This window comes from Ochotona princeps, chromosome 22 (assembly GCF_030435755.1).
Source record: "Ochotona princeps isolate mOchPri1 chromosome 22, mOchPri1.hap1, whole genome shotgun sequence".
Classification (NCBI taxonomy): Eukaryota; Metazoa; Chordata; class Mammalia; order Lagomorpha; family Ochotonidae; genus Ochotona; species Ochotona princeps.
In genome coordinates this window covers 24,527,828-24,547,696 of record NC_080853.1, presented here as the reverse complement: position 1 = coordinate 24,547,696, position 19,869 = coordinate 24,527,828, and the positions used below count along the sequence as shown (strand labels likewise).

The 19,869-nt window shown below is 50.4% G+C and overlaps 1 protein-coding gene across 1 annotated transcript in view; it reads left to right on the top strand.

Moving 5' to 3' along the window:
• SLC24A3 (solute carrier family 24 member 3) overlaps window positions 1-19,869 on the top strand; it is a 445,716-nt gene that overhangs the window by 400,009 nt on the left and 25,838 nt on the right. The window contains exons 8-12 of the mRNA XM_004585641.3: window positions 7,734-7,759; window positions 10,651-10,704; window positions 14,558-14,691; window positions 16,733-16,893; window positions 17,572-17,836. Coding sequence (XP_004585698.3) covers window positions 7,734-7,759; window positions 10,651-10,704; window positions 14,558-14,691; window positions 16,733-16,893; window positions 17,572-17,836 — 640 coding nt within the window. The remainder of the gene's footprint in view (window positions 1-7,733; window positions 7,760-10,650; window positions 10,705-14,557; window positions 14,692-16,732; window positions 16,894-17,571; window positions 17,837-19,869) is intronic.

The following is a 19,869-nucleotide window of genomic DNA, read 5'->3' as shown; positions in this document are numbered from 1 at the left end:
ATCAGCCAATCTCCTTCTCCTCCTCCTTTCCTTCCTGCTTCTCGTTCTGGCTTCTTCCTCTTTGTTTCTTTCTCTATCACTTGCCTTGTATGCGCCAGGATCTCATATGGGCACTGGTTCTAATCCTGGCAGCTCCACTTCCCATCCAGCTCCCTGCTTGTGGCCTGGGAAAGCAGTCAAGGACGGCCCAAAAGCCTTGGGACCCTGCAACCATGTGGGAGAGCCGGAAAAAGCTCCTGGCTCCCATTGCAGCCACTTGGGGAGTGAATCATCAGACGGAAGATCTTTCTTTCTGTCTCTCCGCCTCTCTGTAAATCTGATTTTCCAATAAAAATAAATAAATCTTTAAAAAAAGAAGGGCTGGGATGGTGATATAACAAGGTCATCTTCCACCTATAGTGCCAGTATCCCATTGGGCACCGTTTCTAATCCCAACTGTTCTACTTCTGACCCATGTCTCTCCTCTCTCTGTAAAACCTGCCTTTCAAATATAAATAAATAAATCTTTTATTTCTTTTTAAGTTTATAAAAGTTAAAAGAAAAAAAAGCAGGCAAGGCAACTTCTCCTGACAAGCTGAGTCAGGGGCCCAGGCCCAGACCCAGGAGAAAGCTCACAGGGTCATCTCCACTTAGAAACCAAAACTGCAGAAATGTGAGTAAATGCCTGTGGGGCCTGGCCAGAAACTCGAGCACTCGCTCCCAGTGAAGCCAGCAGAGCGGAGTCTAGGCTGCAGGACATGTCTGTTCACTACAGGATGAGCTCTGCACCTGAATGTGGCTCCCTGCTGTTCCCCAAAGCAGAGGAGACCAGCACGTTGTCCTCAGCAGTGATAAAGTCGGGAAGCATTGGGACTGTGCCTCCTGCCGCTTCCTAGGCAAGCATCCCCTGGTAAGCTTGTGGACATCGGACAGTATCCAGCAGGCTCATCTAGTAGCCCCAAGTCTGTCTCTCTCTCTGTGCTGGAAACAGGTCCCCTTTTGAAAGTCCTGGCAGTGTCTCAATGCCTGGAAGTGCTTCCCTGGGTGTGTCCACCATGCAGACCCCTTGGAACGTTTGACCAACACAGATTCTCCCACAGCTGCTTGACTGCCCCTGTGAGCACTAGCATGGGCCTCTCAGGCAGGCTGGCAGGTCCTTGAATTGAAATGTTACTGCAGTTTGCACAATCATGGAATTTATATAAATACAAATCCATTCCATTGTCTCTCAGCTGCCCTGAGAAAAACACCTGATTCTCACCCTTCATCTCTGCTTAAGAACAGGGCCCATGAGCATCCATGGGAGGGGAGAGGCCTGTGGAACAGGTGCTTCCTGACCCAGGCTAGAGCAGGAACAGCCTCCCTGTGGATAGGCCTGGTCAGCCATTGGCCCCTTTGGCTGTATCAGGCCTTGGGCAACCCAAGCACGGGCAGTGGAGTTCTGCTGACCTGATCTTTCGCTCTTTCTTCTCTTGGAGGCTCATGATGATGTACCCCAGGCAGAGGGAGCCCATGGCCATGAAGAGAAGCAGCTGAGCTCACTGAGGGCTTCCAACAGAAGGGCTTCGAACGCCTTCAGGGAGGGAAGCAGGCAGCCATAGGAGTGGGCCATCCAGCATGGCAGCCGCCAACCACCGGGGAGTCTGGGCATGTTGACTAAGCCCAATTAATTAATTATTTTAAATTAATATGCATGTATTTTTACAAGTTTTTTTTTTTATTTGAAAGGCAGATTTTACAAAGAGAGAGATGTTCCATCTACTGGTTCACTCCCCAGATGTCTGCAATGATCACAGTTGAGCCAGTCTGAAGTCAGGAGGCAGGAGCTTCATCTAGGTGCAGGGTTTCAAGGCTTTGGGCCATCCTACACTGCTTTCCCAGGCCACAAGCAGGGAGCTGGATGGGAAGTGGAGCAGCCAGGACACAAGCTGGAGCCCATGTGGGATCCTGGTACTTGCAAGGTGAGGGTTTAGCCATTGCGCCATCACACTGGGCCCCAGGCACTTCATTTTTAACATGAAAAAGACTTCTTAGGTTCCTACTCAGGCTTCTGTGTTATCTGTGTCCCCAACTACAAATAGCAAAATGGAGGCTCCTGAGTATGACGTGCCCAAAGCCAGTGGCCTGCAAAGCTTTGGCCCCAGCAGAGCCAGTGTCAGTAAAGCAGGTGTCTAATGTCACAGACACAGAGTGCCCCGTTCCAGAACTCAGAATTTGCCTCCAGTCGCGTCTGCCTCCTGCACTCTTAAAACCATCTTGAATCCCACCAGGACAGCCCTGCTGGATGGGTATACTGGTGTCACCCCTTCTGTGGTGTTGTTTTCAGCTTCTCCCTTCTAGAATTCATTCTTCAAGACAAGTTCTGTTTTCACAATGCCTGGATTGCAATGCCCCTGCACTTCCAAATCCATCTGCCTGCAAATGCACAGCTTGAGAGGCAGCAGCAGCAGTAGTTCAGATCCTTGGGCCCCTGCCACCCTTGCTTGAGTTATAGGTTCCTGGCTTCTACCTGGCCTAGCCCTGGCTCTTTGAAGAGTAATCCATTCAGTCAAAGTGACTTTTTAAAGAGAATCAAGTCATCACTCCAGAAATCCTCTCATCTTGCCTTCCGATGGGAGAGAGGGTATCTCCGAGGTCACGGTGGTGGCTGTCTTCCACCTGCTGGCCGGCCTGCACACGCTCCTGCCGGGGTTCATCGCCCTTCCTCAGCTGATGGACTTCTTCTTCATTGTCAGTTGACTCCATCTCACTGCAGGTTGGAGATCTTGACCTTGCCCCTCAGGTCCGTCCGCATTCTGTTTCAGTTCTCCTCCGGCCAAGTGAGTGTGACAGTGATCACCAAGAAGAGTCTCACTGGCTGTGACTGTGACCGACCCTCCAAGTCCTTAGCCCATGCACTGTGATCATACAGACATCACTGTAACCTCACCCTCACAGCAGGAGATGAAGCTCGAGAGCCAGGGCATTGAGGTGGTCTTGGTGCTTCTCGCTGAGCAGGACAGTGGCTCGGGTGGGCAGGCACACAGCAGCTTATTGTCTTTGCCAAGAAATCCAACTTGGAACTGTTACTGAGATGGTTGAACGATGGCTAAGTGTTTTTTTGTCCTGTCCAGCAGGGGGCTGTAGTTCACCAATCCTCATCTGCTTCTTCCTAAGTTCATCCTTTCCATTGTTTCCCCACAGCCCGACTTGACTTAGAGGAGGGACAGGCCTTGGGGTGCAGTGGTTTAAGCTCAGCTTGATATTTGTGCATCACACAGCAGGCTGCCTGGTTTAAGTCCATGCTACTTCCCAAGTGCAGTCCAGCTGCTTGCTAACGCACTTGGGAGGCAGTGAATAAAAGCCACAGTACTTGGGTTCCTGTCTGCTCCATGTAGGGTATTTAGATGGAGTCCCTGGCTTCTGCCTTTAGCCTCGCCCAGCAATTATCTGTTGCAGGCATTTGGGGCGTAAACCAAGAGATGAAAGATCTCTCTCTCTCTATCTCAAAGAAACCTTTCAGAGAGTACGCGTCCAGAGGGCATGCCCACCTCTGCTCAGCCCCTGCCTCTCCAGGTCATCTCTAGCTTGGATCCCCCTGCAGCCACTGACACCATGTGGCTGACCTGCTAGGCATCCTGACACAGAAATGCATGCAGTCAACCCTACAGAAAAATCACATCAGTGCAACTGACAGAACGCCACTGAACTGCTCCCCACAGCTGAAGTGGGCACAGCCTCACAGAAGTCACCTGCTCCCTGAGCAGGACACCCAGGGGTTCCCATTGTCAGTCAGCTGAGGGAGTCCCCACAATGCTGAGTGGAGTCCACAGAGGGGCGCGGATACAGACAGCTAGGAAATGTCCGTTTCAGTGCAGCCGCTGCCAGTCTCATGGCCACTGTGTGGAGAAAGCATCCTTGGGATGGACGTGGCCACCTGCTTGCTCACAGCCCCTCCTCCCCACTGTCCCAGAGCAGCCTGGTCGTGAGCAGGCAGGTGCCTGGGAAGCTCCGACATGGAGGATTCACCTGTCTGCTGTAAGCCGCGTGGCCTGGGAGGACTCCAGCACAGACAGCATGACTGACAAGCTGGTTTCCATGGCACCCAGCAGTCGCCCAAAGCCTGCAGGAAATGAGAGCTTTGTCCATGCCTTCCTGTTTGCTCATGCTTCACCCAACTGCATGATACTTGGCTGCCACAGGGCGGGGAACCACACACAGGTGTGGTTGACTTGACACATGGGTCCCATGGGTCCCATGGCAGGCGCCTGGCCAACCCTGGAGAGTGGGGCCCAGTTGTCACTCTTAGCACCTTCCACAGGTGGTCCCTGAGCTGGCCCCAGTGCCAGGCCCCAAACACAGTCAGCAGAGCACAAAACGAGGAGCTTGCCTGCACAAGACCTGTTTTCAAAATCCACCTAGGGACAGTTCACTCCTGGAGGCCACAAGGGTCAACATCACCATCATCTCTGAGTCCTCTGAAGTGTCCCAGGCAGGCACTGCCCAGGGAAACACCACAGAAGATGTGGGAGGGCTGAACGGGCCTTCAGTAGGAGTCATCTGCTCGAGGGGTGTCCCAGGAGACCTGATGGAGCTGTGAAAACTAAGGGCTCCTGCACTTCACCTTGCAGGTGACTTGGACAGAGGGCTGGACAGTGAGCGCCACCTTGTGGCAGCTTTGTGAAACTGGGAGTGTAGTTGCTAGGTTGAGCACCAATTTCAAATTTTATTTACACTGAAAGGGGTGGTGAATGTTGTTTTTGACTCACTGCTGAAGGATAAAAATACAGAGAGATGTGAAACACCTGTCTTGGGACTCAGAGCAAATCCAGTTTGTAAGGAATTACCAACCCATGCCTCAAGGGAAAGCAACGGCCAGGCCTGCCACTAAATATTTTGGACAAGGTGGCCCTGATGCTCCCAGGGACCATCCACCATGCAGCCCTCCACAAGGAATGCCCCGCTTCTGTACCGGCCTCCTCATTTGCTCAGTCTTCTGAAGGGTCACCCAACTGCTTGTCCTCCAAGTTACTCCAACCAGTTCTTGGAGTTCATATACTCACTGTACCCACGTGCCCACTCAAGGTGAACCCTGTTTGCACATGATCTCCTGGTGCCAGCGCTTCACCTAAGCCGTGGTTCAGTCCTGATCCTTTCATTTCTTCAGCACTGTCCTCTGAGGAGGAGAAACCAAACTACTTCTACTCGTGAGACCTGAAAAACTAAGGGGCCTGGCTTTGAGGGGGCCTCTTCCTGCCCCTTTCCTCGCTTCCTCCTCTTCCTCAACCTCCATAGTCGGCCAGGCAAAAAGACCAGAAGGTGCCTCCAGAGTGTAGCCATTCCCAGCCCTCTGCCATCTATGAGGACTCAAAGCAGAGTTACCTGCCTGTCCCAGCTGCCCCAACCTCTGATGACATCACGCTCGGGCTGCTCTGTCCCCAGGAGCCTGTCCTATCCAGCCTCATCCAAGAGTCCCCATGATTTCTCCAGCTAAACGGCGTTCCAAGTCAACTGCGTCCTGGATTTGGAGTCTTTCGTGCAATTGAGCCAGTTCTCTTGCTTTTCTTTGCTGTGTCTGTTGAAAGACTCAAGAGTGGAAGTTGGATTCGTCCCAGAATTCGTTCCTAGAAAGTACATGGACGAGAACTTTCTTCCCAGGTGAGAGAACTCCTGAGGGCCCCGACAGGCCCTGTGTCCCCTTCAGAGGAGACACAGCACAGAACAAAAGCTGCTCTCGTACAATATCCATGTTGTATTGCAGCGTTCCCTGATAGAGGCAAATTCAATTGGCCTGGCCTAATAAACTACTGGAAGGCCCCAGGAGCATGTGTACTCATAAGTGGCTGTGGATTGATTGTTCCAGCCCATACTAGGACTCACACTTGAATGAACTTCAATTAATAGGAAATGCTTCCCAACTCAAAACATGGCGGTCTGCTCCAGGATTTTGTGATAAAAATTTTAAAATGAGTGATTATGCAAAACAGCTTGCCAGCTGGATCACGGGATTCTTTTCCTTGGCTTCCTTCACTTCTCCTCCCAGCCTGGTTCACCAGCCTCATCCGATGGCAGCTTGTTGAATGTGACCGTGAAGGTGAGTGTCAGGGAAACAGAGAAGCCATGATCTATTTTCAGTGATGTCCTAGGGCAGATTTACCAAGCAACACGGTTCCTCCACTCGCCCTTGACTTTGAACATGCGGGATACCTGGAGACAGTCTCACATGTCCTGTGACCCATACTCCAGTGGTGGGTGCATGGACCACCTCTAGTGTGGCACCTGATGCCCAAGCTGTGCTGTGCATCTCCACTGGTCCCCACCCTTGCTGAGAGGTCACGGAGCCAATGCCAGGGCACAGAGTAGCATCTCCTGAGTGGTCTCCTGGAGTAAAGGGAACTGTGCCCTTCTGGCTGCAACAACATGCCATCTCTGCCATACAAAGTGCACCGAAGGTGGCCCGGGCCTTGCCCTGGCAATGAAGACCCCCACATCCCATGCTGCAGGGTACCTGTGTCTGGTTCCTGCCTCTGACTCCTGCCTCAGCTTCCTGCTCCTGCAGACCCTGGCAGGCAGCAGTGATGGCGCAAGTCACTGGGTTCCTTGGCTTCCCACACTGGATGGCCTCCTTGGTCGCTGCTTCCTCGTCCCGGGCATCGCACGCAAGGGGGAAATGAACCAGGTGGATAGGAAAGTTCTCCCATTCTCTGTCTACAAAATCAAGAACTGGGGCTCAGTTTTAGCACCAGTTCCACAACAAATGGAGCAACCCTCCAAAAACACAAATAGTTTCCGTTCTCTGTGACTCAGTTTCCCTGGGCGTGTCAAAGTGGCATCGCTTTCTTTGCCGTAAACAATCAGTTCTTTCAGGTGCTCTGCAGATGACAGAGTGAATAAAGTACATGTTCTCTCTGCTCTTCCTCTGCTGTGTGTGTTCTCTCAGTCCCAACTCATGAGGAGGGAAATGGCACCGGGGCGCCTGGAGCCTCTCACTGCTCCTGACCCTCGCTGTCTTCTACCTTAGTAAGAGGGCAGGCCTGAGGCCCAGGGTGGCAGCAGCCGGTCATGCCCAGCCAACACCTGCAGTCCAGGCATCTGATAGGGACATCTGTTTGAGTCACAGCTGCTCCACTTCAGATGCAGCTCCCTGCTAATGTGCCTGGGGAATAAAGCAGCAGAAGATGGCCTGGGTGATTAAATCCCTGCCACCTGAAGAAACTCCCTGCTCCTGGCTTTGGCCTGGCTCCACCCTGGCCTTTGTAACCATCTGGGGAGTGAACTCTGTGTAACTCGTGTGTGTGTGTGTGTGTGTGTGTGTGTGTGTGTGTATGTGTGTGTGTGTAACTCTGACTTTCAAATCAATAATAGTTTTTAAAAACATTATAAAGGTGCATGCTGCACATTGGATGTAGGTGGGCAGAAACCCCAAGTGACAACACGTCTTGTGTGTGGAATTCTCTGCTGCTGAGCTCCTTCAGAACATTCCAGAAATGTGCAGAGGCTGCTAGCTTCAGTGAACTCACCTTTGCAGAAGCAGGGTGATCACATTCCCTGGCACTCCAGTGTCGGGCAGAGATGGCGGATGCTTGTCCTTGTGCCTGACCCCAGTCGGCCAACACCACCTGCTCCTGGCCACACCAGTTCACATGACCTGAGCTAGAGTTCAGGGGCCGTCTCCTCACTGGCGCCTGGGATGTCCAACCCCAAGAGTGGACAACATGCAGTCTTCAAGCAGGGTTGCCTTGTGGATCTAACTTTTCTTTTTCTTCTCTTCACAGTTCATTTACGATGAAAAAGTCTCCTGGTGAGTACCTCCTTTCCCCTCCTCTTTTCTTATGTTTTGGGTCCAACATATTGAGTGGAATCTTGAGTATGGCAGATGGACCACTCGAGGTTTGTGCCTGCGGCGCCCTGCCCCAGCTCCCCGACCAGGTCCCAGGCAAGGGCTATTCCATAGCTTCCATGTGCCCCTCCCAAGGTTTCTCTGTTCCCTCAGTTCCCAACATCAGCTGAGCCTTCCAACTCACCGTTGAGCCACTCCATATTCCTTTTCACAGCTTCCTACACCCAGCTTTGTCAAGTGGACAACTGTCCCAGTTAGTGCTAGAGAGGGGAGAAATCATTGGCTCAGGAAGTCTCTGAACTCCAAGCTCCAGTGGAGGTAGGGTCGAGGAGCAGAGGGGCTTCCTGCTGACGTCCAGGCCTCAGGTGTGACTGGGCAGAAAGTCGTGCAGCCCTTGGAGACAGCAGCATCCATGCCTGCCAGGAGTGAGGAGTTTTGTTCTGGGATGGGGTGGCATCTGTCCTGGCAGTTAAAGTGTCGGTTAAAACATCCATGGGGCCCGTGATGTGCTACCACCTGAGACTCGGACTGATTTGAGTCCTGGCTGCTGCTGCACTTCAGACCCAGTTAGCTGCTCATGCGCATGGGAAAGCGCTGGAGGTTGGCCCAAGTGCTTGGGGCGCTGCACCTGTGTGGGACACCCTGAGTGACTCCTAGCTCCTGAAGTTAGCCTGGCCCTAATCTGCTCATTTCAGCCATTTGGGGAGTGAACCAGTGCATAGGGAACATCTCTCTCTCTCTCTCTCTCTCTCTCTCTCTCTCCCTCTTCCTCCCTCTCTCCTTCCCTCCCTCAATCCCTCCCTCCCTCCCTTTTTCTCTCTCAAACTCTCTCTGCCTTTACAAAAATCCATTCCTCTATCACTGGACCCCTGGGCTAGGTTTCTGACTCCAGCTCCCCATTTGAGCTTCCTACTGTCGCAGACCCTGAGAGGCAGGGTTACAGCTCAAGTCGGTGAGTTCCCTGCATCAATGTGGAAGATTGTCCTTCCAGCTCCTGGCTCAACCCTGGCCACTGTGGGCTTCTGAAGAAGTGAACCAGTGAATAGGAGTTTCCCTTTCTGTCAATCAGTACCTCTCTCTCTTACTGTCTCTCTCCCTCTCTCTCTCTCTCTCTCTTTCTCTCTCTCTCAGTGTCTCTCTCTCTCTCTCTCTCTCTCTCTCTCTCCACCCTCCCCTTCTCTCCCTCTACCCTTCTCCCTCTCTCTCTGTTTCCCAAATAAAAAGGTTTTTTTTTTTCATACATGCACTTAGACTTCCGGATGGAGAGGCTGTACGGACAAGTAGATATACGAGTGTACGGCTGGAAGGGGGTGGCTCATTTGTATATTGGGTGTCATTTCTATGTGCTTGGCATTTATAGAAAGAGATCAGGAGGAAAAGAAGTAGAAGTACAACAGTAAGAAGATGCAATCACTAAAGATGAGAATTAGGAAGCAAAGAAGGCTACAAGGATAGAGAAGGAGAAAACCAGGGGGCAGGAACACATGCAGGAGCAAAGCCATTTGGGGACCAGGAGAGGGTGTTTCTGTGGAGGAAGAAAGAGAACCATCTTCAGACGCGGCAGGAAAATCCAAGGGCATGGCAGACTGCAGTCCCTGGGTTGGCAGAGGTGGCAGTCACCAGTGTCCTTGGCAGGTGTTTCAGGAGCAGATGAATGTGGAAGATAAACCAGTGACATTGGCCATGGCAGTGGGAGGCGCCCACAGTGCATGCAGGATGGGCCTTGAGAGATGTGGGAGCAGTGTGAGGAGTCTGAACACCCTTACTGCTTGTATCACATCCTGAACACTCGCTGTGACTGACACACATTCGCACAATCACTTGTGATGGAGTTGTGCTATGCCGTTCAGGATGTACTTAGAACCTGTGTGCCCAGTTCGTTATTTTGTAACCATCCGACTTCCCCCTGTCTTTGCTTTTATAAATATCCCTCTGCAACAAAAACCCTTGCATTTGCATCCTCTGTGTTTGAGCAAATATTTTTCTAGGACAATTTCCAGACAAGGAATTTGCGAAGAGAGAAGGGAGAAGGGACAGCTCCTGGAATTTCTTCCTTGGACCCAAGAATTTCCTCCCTAGCCTGTTCTCCACTAACTTTCTCTCGGAGCCAAAATCACTCCTACAGTTGGCCAATCTAATTCCATAGCTTCAAGGGAACCCAGAAAACAAGTTTCATGTTTTCTAATTGGACAATAATTTAAATGGAGGAAGGACTCATCTTATAAGAATTAAAGGTGTATTCCAGGGAATTTCATTATGCTTTTTGTCCCTGCCTCTTGGCCATTTTTCTACTCATTCATTCTTACCTTTTCTGCCCAGGTACTCTCTATTTCTCTATCTCCCATCTTTTTCTGTATCTCTTTGCCTCTCTGTCTCTAACCCTCTTCCTATCTGTCTGGTCTGCTCTCTGCCTCTGTCACTTTCAATATCTCTATTTGTATTCCTCTTTGTCTTTCTCTACCTGTGTTCCTCTCCTCCACTCCTTATTCATTGCTTCCGTGTATCTAACCATCTCTTAGTCACCCCATTATTTAACTCTAATATTAGTTTGTCCTCTATCAATATATCTAAACAACCTTAGTGGATGCTTAAGCTGCGGACAGATTTATAAGCACAGATGTATATCCAGCGCCATGCAAAAAGGCGTGTCACTTGCTCAGAGCTGTTTGAGTTGAATGAATGACAGACAGGAAGGAGTGGTGGGGAGGGAAGAGAAAGAAGGTTGAAAGCCACAGGCAGCCCATAAATACCCATAATGGCTCTGCCCTGTCCTCCTGGCCGTTCCTATCAAGGGGGCTGTTGGGGAGTCCCTGCCTGCCCTGGGTAACTTTCTCTTCTTGGTTTGTGTGCAGGTGGGAGTCTTTAGTGCTTGTGCTGATGTATCTTATCTACATTGTCATCATGAAGTAAGTAAATACCTGCTTCATTTCCTCCCCAGAGGGTCTCTGACTTACACTAGGTGGTAATGTGCCCAAGGGAGTAGGCAAGTGTGGGGTCTTCTGCTTCTTTCATAGCCCCCCACGCCCCATCACAGACTCCTGTTGGGAACCACTGTCATTTGTATTAGTCACAAGAGCAATGATCCTTCCATCACACATGTGATGATGGAATTAATGCTCAGATGTTTCATTTGAGAACTCTCAAAATGATGGCTCCCTCTTTGGGACCCAGAAACCTAGCTTAGTCGGTTGTTTCCTCACTCTGTTTTAAAAGAAGGAATTATTCTTCTGTGTAGACCAAGGGATAGTGGGAGAAGAAAGATGAATAACACCGTTCATCAAATGTCTAGAGACTTCCGTTGTTCTATTGCAGATTACCCCAAAACATAGAGACGTAAAACTTCATGCTGTTTCTGAGAGTTGGGAACCCAGTGGCGACTTAGCTGCAAGAATCTAGCTCAGGGACTCTCATGAGATTACAGTTCTGCTTTGGGCTACAGTTACTGTATGTCTTTGGTGGAGCCTCTTTGGGGATGGCAAGCTGATGCTGGCTGTTTGCCGGGTGATGTGTGACTTCCCCAGAGAGAAAGCAAGGAGACCTCCTTGCAGTGCCTTTGTCAACCCCATCTCAGAAGCCTCACACCATTATCCTACCACTTTCTGTTCTTGCTTCTAGTGAACAAGGTCTCCAGGCCACACTTGAGGGCTTGAAATCACCTGTTAAAAGTAGGAGTGTTAAAGGATTGTGGACAGTCTTAAAACCAACACAGCATCTTTTCCTCCCTGACATTATTGCAAGAATTCTATTGCTACTTCCCCATCCTCCAAGTTAGAAGTAAGCCCCATTTTTGTGAGCTTGTTGAGGTTTTCAGGCTTGTTTGAGGGTTTTTTGCCAAACAGCAGGATGAGGTGTTTATAAATAATGCAGAGAGGCCCTGTGCTATAGTTATCTGTCTGCCTTGAGAGCTCATTCTGTCATATTCTGCCCCTACTTCCCTCCGTATATGCAGCTGCAGAAGTGACCACCTTCTCTGGGGTGCAAGAAATAGAGAACTGTCAGGCATGTCCACTTTGGACACATCAGGTAATGGTCTGGGATGGCCAATTAGATTTTTCTTGCCGGTGAGGCCTCCACTGACTGGGAGACCTGCTAGAGATTTCAGCATGGGCATCAGCAAGTGTTATACAGACCACGGAGGCAAGAACTGGCTTGACTGATGTCGTGGTGGGCTACACGCAATCTGCTGCCACCTGCTCGTCCTGGTGCCCACTAGAGGAGCTGTTCCATGGCCAGTGTAGACGCAGGAACTGGATCATAGCACTGGGCCAGGGCTCTCACTCCAACATGTCCTGGTGTGCAGTTTTCAAGGACACTTATGAGGATACCAGAGTCACCTCTGTGGAATGAGACAACTTTCACCAAAAATCATTGGTAGACAAGTTCTGATGAAAAACAAAGTTGACCCAAAGACTGAGCAAAGGAGAAGTCTTTAAGTAGGGGTGCTACCATTTGTTTCCTTTTTATTGCAAATGGCGAAAAAAAAAAAAAAAACCCTCAGGTACTACAAATAGCTTCCCTCCACCTTCTCTGATTGTTTTCTTAAATGCAGAGAGACAGAAATAGAGATCTTCCACCCACTGGTTCATCCCCGAAAGGCCCATAATAGCCAGGGTTAGGCTGGGTGAAAACTGGGAGCCAGGAGTTCATTAGGGATCTCCCATGTGGGTGGCAGAGACCCAACTACTGGAACTGCCATCTGCTGCCTGCCAAGAACACATTAGCAGGACGCTGGCATCAGAAGCAGGGCCCAGGCACTCTGATGGGACTGTGTCACCCTTATTTTCACTCTCGGCCTTTGGAGTTTGAGCTCCCAGGATGTAGAGTGTCTGATATCTGCCCAACATCCATCTTGAGCTATGAATCAGGAAAATTGTCTCATAGTGCATCCACTAGGGGCTTCGCGGGATAACGTGTTTTCAGACACAGGCTTGGTTTAACAGACAGTAAAGGGGGTTGAAGACTTTTGCTGGTATGCATTCTGCACGCACTACACCCTCTTAGGAGCCATCATCCGGTCCATGAGTTGCTGGCAAAGCATGCAGACTTCAAGATAACACGGCAAACACGTCCTCGCCTCCCTCCTAAACCAAATATGGATGGGTAGGATGCGTATTTCTGCTGACATGCAGCTTTATCCACATCCCAGCTGCTCAAACCAGCAGGAGACAAATAAGACATGGCAGAGCAGCTACTGTGCTTGCAGAATTTTCTGCATAAATTCTGGGCCTAAGTTCTAAATTGAAATAGCTGCTCTTTCGCCAACCCCCCCCCCACCTCAGCAATCAGAGGCTTTAATCATTGGGTTTTATAAAATCTGATTTATAAAATTGCATGCTTCCCAATAAAATAGCTTCCGGGTACAAGCACAAAATTTAAAACATTCAATTAAAAATATAAAACAGAGCAACAGCTACTTAAAAAAAAATTGGTAAATTTTAGAACTCTCAGCTGCCTCCTCATGGGAAGATAGCTGTAAAATGACTTTTAGACTTTCTGTCTAAAGGTCCAAAGGTGATTTGGACTTGACCAGGTGGAGAGGAACCCCAGGGAACCGGAGATGCACTTGGCCTTAGCAAGGACCGGTATTTGTACATCCTGAGTCTCTGCTTGGGTTTGTTCTCAGAGGCAGCAGTGTGATCTGATAGTGGGAACAGATGTTGTGCATTTGCCACAGCAGCAACTTTGAGCAGTCACTCAGTAGCCAATATGCCCAGCCATTCTGAGCATTTCCTCTTACACGAAACTAAGGTAATAATTGTTCCTAGCTCTTGGGCTTTCAGTGAGAGGAGATTGTTCTTCCAATATCTGATTTCAAGAACACCTCACAGAGGCAAGCAGCTAACCACGTGCCACTTGGCAGGGGCCAGGTTCAGTGTCCAGCTCAGGTTCCTGACTCCAGCTTCCTGCTGATGCAGTCCTGGGACACAGCAGGTGATGGTGGTTCAACTCATTGTGTCCCTGCCACTCATGTGGATTATCTGGATTAATTTGCCAGCTTCCTGCTTCTGTCTAGTCCCACACAACCATTATGGGTGCTGGAGGGGGAGGGGTGTGAGTCAGTGGATAGGAGATCTCTGTCTCCGCGTCTCTCTTTTGCTAATGTGTGGCTCACGGTTAAGCTTTAAGAGTTTGGCCATACATCCCATAGGTGACGCAACCACTTCTTGGGCCTCAGGGCTTCACCCGTGTCACTGCATGTATCCCAGAGTGGTGACTTCTGAGAGGGGGAACCACACTGATGTCTGACTTTTGCCTGGCTTGTGATGGTAGTGGCCGTTCCCACTCAGTATCTGGGACTTGCAGGTTCATGAGAAGGTGTCACAAGGTGGGAGGAAGCCACCTGCTTTCCTCCCTTGCCACATCCAGCATCAATCACCTGTGACCAATTTTCCATTATGCCTCATGCAGAGACTGTGCATGGAAGGATAATGCTAAGACCCAGTGGGACAGTCAATATCTCTGTTCCCGGGACCATGTGTCCAGGGTCTTTGCTGCCAAAACCCAGTGTGGTGGAAAGGAACAGGTGTATGATGATGGCTTTATTTTTCACTGACTCTGTATCCTTCCTTTGAAAAAATAGGCCAGGTTGTCTATTCTAAAGGTATAAGGGATGACAGAGTGACAGCAGCCATCCCCTGAGTCAGGGACTAGACTGAAAGGCCCTAGGGTGCCCTCAGGGTCAGGATGGGCGTGGCAGGACAGTTGGCAAGTGGAAGGACTGGTGCCCACTGATGCCCCTTTCCACCTCTGTTGGCGCAGATACAATGCTTGCATATATCAGTGCTTTGAAAGGAGAACCAAAGGTGCTGAGAACATGGTCAACGGGCTGGCCAACAACGCCGAAGTTGATGACAGCAGCAACTGCGACGCCACCGTGGTGCTACTTAAGAAAGGTAACCATGGAGGGGCCAGGGTCCAGGGAAGAGGTCCTGGAACACATCACCATACAACATGAGGTTCTGGTGTCCACTGCCATTAAACACAAGGTTCTGGGGTTCATTACCATCGAACATAAGGTCCTGGGATACACCACCAATTAACACAAGTTCTGAGGTACACCGCCATCTAACATGAGGTTCTGGGGTCCACCATCATCTAACACAGGCTCTGGGGTACACCACCATCTAACACCGGTTCTGGGCTACACTGCCATCTAACACATAGGGCATCATCCCTACTACCCATGAGGTTACATTACCCACCCCAGCCACGGCCAGCAGCGTCTTGTACCCCACCCTCACACTGGTCATGCTGTAGGGGTAGTCTCCTACTAGTTCATGAATGAGCTGACTTGCATAGCCCCCACAGAGCTTCTCAGGCCACACTCGGCCTGAGTGTCCCCCAGGGAAGGGAGGACCCCAGGAGCACCATGGATTTTGAGGCACTGGTTCTCGTAGATTTGAACTCTGTTCATGGAACAAGTTTCTTAATCATGGTAGACCTGTTTTGTCTTCTGAAAAATGGTAAGCATTTTGCTAAAGTGTAAGTAGAGAAAATTTATCAATGAGATTTCTGCAAGGCTCCCTCAATGGCAAGTGTTACTGGCAAAACACTGGGTGTCGAGATTCAGTTTCGGTCACATTACCCAGCTTCCGAGCTGCCAAAAATGCCCCTTTCTTTCTGAGTAATCCTCCTGAGAGTAGCAGCACACTGCTCTCTGATAAAGAGTAGTCTTTCTTAGAGGAAAGCAGGAAATCATCGTTTCATTTTGCCTGGACCATTTCATTTCTCATTTAATTTTTCTACCTTACTGCTTGAAATGTGTGACTTTATTTCTTTCTGGTCCCTAGTAGCTTTTCACAGGGGATAAAATAATGAGAACATGAATCAGTTCTTCCCAAGTGTATCTCTGTCTCTGGAATCCCTGGGTGGTGATTAGTTTTTGGACATCCAGGATCGGAGCTCTTTTTCCTTCTCTTTTAGGAAGAGATTTACATAGTACCATGCTACATGAAGATTTCTTGTGATGTATTCTCTTGCAGGTGTTATATCACCACACAAGGTATACGCTTGGGCACCAAGGGGAGCTGCCATGTATTAGTCTTTCCCAAGACCCTAGCTTGTTTTTGGGAAAAAAAGGAGCCAGTTCTGAGGGGAGCTGTGTGGCTGGGCACCCGTGAGCTGTGTGGTCATAACTTCTCATTCACACAGAGAGGGCTTGGGCCTCAGTGAAGCATATGTGGCCAGGCCTCCTAGCAAATCAGCAAATAGGATCTATACCAAGCCCCCTTGTGGCATTCAGGACCCAGTAACACAGACAGGTCCACACCCCCCCACCCACTTGTCAGCAGGGTCTGAAGGCTGGGCTGAGGGAATGTGTATCCCATGTCCCTGCCATGTCCCCCTACTTGGCCCTAAAGTCAGCTCTGTAGCATTTGAGATCTCGGCATGAACATTGTGGACATTGGATGGACCTACAGAGTTTCAAAGGGTCATCATGGTCTTTCCTGTTCCCCTTGACCAAAGCAGTATGAAAAGATTCCTATGATGTCCAGGGAGTTGTTCTGTTATGTCATCATTCATTCTTACCATGACAGCAAGTGATGCTTAGGTTGTTGGTTTCAAGACTTCTCCAATGACCTAGCAGCCTGACGCATGGGAATGCAGCTTGGATTCTGCTCCAGATTTTATCCACAGCAGCCTTCCATGGATGGATGGATGGATGGATGGATGGATGGAAGGGAGTTAGGAAAAGAAGAAGGGGGATAAATGGAGGGATAGATGGAAGGAATAGAAGGAAGCAGGGAAGTGAAGAGATGGATTGTCAGGTAGATGGAAGGAAGAAAGGGGGGGAGGGGAAAAAGAAGGATGGATGGAAAGATGGAACCAAGGAAGGCTATGGAAGAAGAATGAGGAAAAGGGAAGAAAAGAATGAATTAATGCCTTTTTCCTGCCCTGGTCTCAACACTTCTTTCTTACATCTCATTTCCACAGCTAATTTCCACCGTAAAACATCGGTGATCATGGTGGATGAGCTTCTGTCGGCCTACCCCCACCAGCTTTCTTTCTCTGAGGCTGGCCTTCGAATCATGATCACAAGCCACTTCCCACCTAAGACCCGGCTCTCCATGGCCAGCCGCATGCTGATCAACGAGGTACTGGACAAGTTGAGTCCATGAATACTGGACAGGCGTGGAAACTCTGGGAAGGAGAGAGCATGTCCTGGCTAGGAAAGAGCAGCACCTGCATAACTCAGCCATAGGCTCCCTCAGCCATCACCACAAGTCTGCTTACTGGGCCAGCTGTGTCCAAGTCCCAAGCTTCCCTCCACACGTTAAAGCCATCATCTAGCCCAGCTTCTGGAGAAAACCCTCCTGTGCCCTTCCACCTGCCTTGCTCTTCTATCCTTCCATTTCAATGAAGTCCCTTCATGGGGCAACTTTCCCGAATGTAGCTGCCCAGGTGACCTTGACTTTGAAGTCAATCCAGAGTCTCCCATCTAACCCCCTCCCCGCCGCCAGAGTGGCAGCCTTACTGACTCACCAGCCCCAACACAGTCAAGTGGCTTTCCCACATGCGTACCCAGGAGTCTCCAATGTGGAGAGGAAAAACAACATCACAATACGTAGGATGTCTAAGACATGTATGTCCTGACCACCGCAATCATCTTTCAGGTGTCTAGAAGTTCCAGTGAGTCATAGAAAGTTAATCCTCCGAGGAATCCCATAGGACTTGATTCCAGACTCTTCTGAAAGCTTCTCCCTCTGAGCCACCTGGGTATGTTTCCAGTAGCTCATGTGCCAGGCCTGAGGTTTTTGCATTTTTCATTGCAGAGACAAAGGCTGATCAACAGCAGAGCCTATGCCAACGGGGAATCTGAGGTGGCCATCAAAATCCCTATCAAGCACACAGTGGAGAATGGGACAGGACCCAGCAGCGGCCCGGAGAGGAGCGGGAATGGAACTCGGAGGGATGAAGTGGTGGCCGAAGTGGGCAGCGAGACGGAAAATGAGAATGAGGACAGCGAACACAATGACGAGGAGGATGAGGAGGATGAGGAGGACGAGGAAGGCCCATACACGCCCTTCGACCCCCCGTGTGAGACATCCGGGGCTGGGCTGGGGCTGGGAGCCCACGTGGAGGCCAGTGGGTGGATGCCTCGATTCAGATGATTCTTCCACCTGTCAGTCCCCAAAAAGGCCTCTCCGTGAACCCAGAGACACAGATTCCTCTGCCCCAGTGAGCAGGACACTGGTGTTAGAAGGTCCCACCTGATCATTGGTTGTCACTGGAGCTCTCTGGCCGAATGCATTTCGTGGAGGCCTTCTCTGTGCTGACCTGCAAGATCCATGGGTGCTCAGGAGGAAGGGCGTGTGGACCCAGAGCAGCCAGGCAGCTTGGAGCTCAGGAAAAGAGGTGCTCATTTCCCTCACCTCCACCCAGCCTGTGCCAGCCAGCCATGGCCTACCCTCGGGGGCACAGGAAGCCACCCAGTTCCTCTTGTTCTCATTTCCTGTTGCTTCCCTCCCCCAGTTCAGGTGTCTGCCTCTCCCACCCTGTGCTGACTGCAGGGCAGATCCTATAGGAAGTGCATACCTGACCAGCAGCTAGTCTGAGTGTCCTTACACTGGGCCCCTTGAAGGGGAAGGCGGGAGGCTGGTGACAGTTCTCAGGAGTGCAGCCAGTGACATGGTGTCCTTCCTACACTGCTGCACGTAGAGGGTCCAGGAACCTCACCCATTATGGGAACAAGTGGAGCAAACCCAAAGAAGTCTGCCTATATCCTAGACCTAGAAGTTTCTGGCTGTTTGAGGAATGCAGGCACTATCAAATGAGAGAGGCCTGACTGACACCTGTACCTGCCTGAGGACTGTCAGAGGAAAGCCTGCTGGGCAGCTGAAGGCCCACTTAGTGGTGGGACGTGGGTGTGGGGTGGCCAAATCCTGTGTTATGTTCAGATGTAAAGTCTTGTGTTTTGTCATGCTTGTCTCTGTGTCCAGGGCACAGCAAGTGAACACAGCAACTCCCATCCCACTCAGGAGCCCCAGCCTTGCCGAATACATACCAGAAAATGTACTAGCCTCCATCTGGTTCCTATGACCCAGCTTCCCTAACTTCCCAGCCAAATTTGAGTTGTTGCTTAGCAATAGGTTACCTTGATAGAAAAAAGTTTAAGATAGTTCAACTTCATCCTTGATGATCAATTGTGGCTTAAAAGGGATAAATGGAAAATAATGAACATAAAAGTTTTGACTGACATGCCCTTCTGAGCAGCACAATAAAACCTGGCATCATCCCACATTAGTAAGGAGCTGAATAGGAAGTAGAGCAGCCAGGACCTGAACCAGTGCCCATATGGAATGCCAACATTGCAGGCAGAGGCTGGTGTCATGCATGGTATAGCATGACACCAGCCCCACAAAAGCATCTTAAAGAGTAAATGACAAAATACACCAATCCTGTCTTATAATCCCACCCTCTCTTCGTTTTCCATGGGTGTCTCACAAGCCCCCACAAATCCATCAGCTTTAGGATACACCCCCGGTTGGCATCCGGCTGTCTTGGCCACAAGTTCATTTGGGTTCCTAGAACTTCCCAGAGCCTTGATGGTGGTGTGGAAGGAATTGTACTCCCTTCTGGAGGCCCCAGGGAAAACCATGGCCAGGTACCATTGGGTACCAGGGCAGCTGACTGCTCCCACAGACCTTTCCAGAAAGCCGCAGAGAGAACCATGCCCAGGCACTGTCAGGCTGCAGAAGAACAGCCTTGCTCACTGCCAGCCAAGGCAGCTGACTGCTCCCACAGACCCTTCCAGAAAGCTCCAGGCTCCTCCTCAAGTTCTCCCTCCTCCCCATTTCTTCTCATCTCCCTGGCGACCACCCCTTCTGCTCAGAGGGCTCACACAGCTAGACCAGTCCCCCGTGTAGCCTCCACACCTGAAGGTCCACTGAGCAGGGGTCACAGGATCACAGCTCCACCTGCTCTCAGGTGTGCAAAATGGAGAGTGAGGGTCATCCCTGTCTAGAATCCTGTCGATCCCACCCTGGTTTACAGAGCCTACCACTGGCTCACCATAGCCAAGTGACAGAAATTCTGCTTTTGCTCAAAAACTCATTCACTAACTCAAGAAA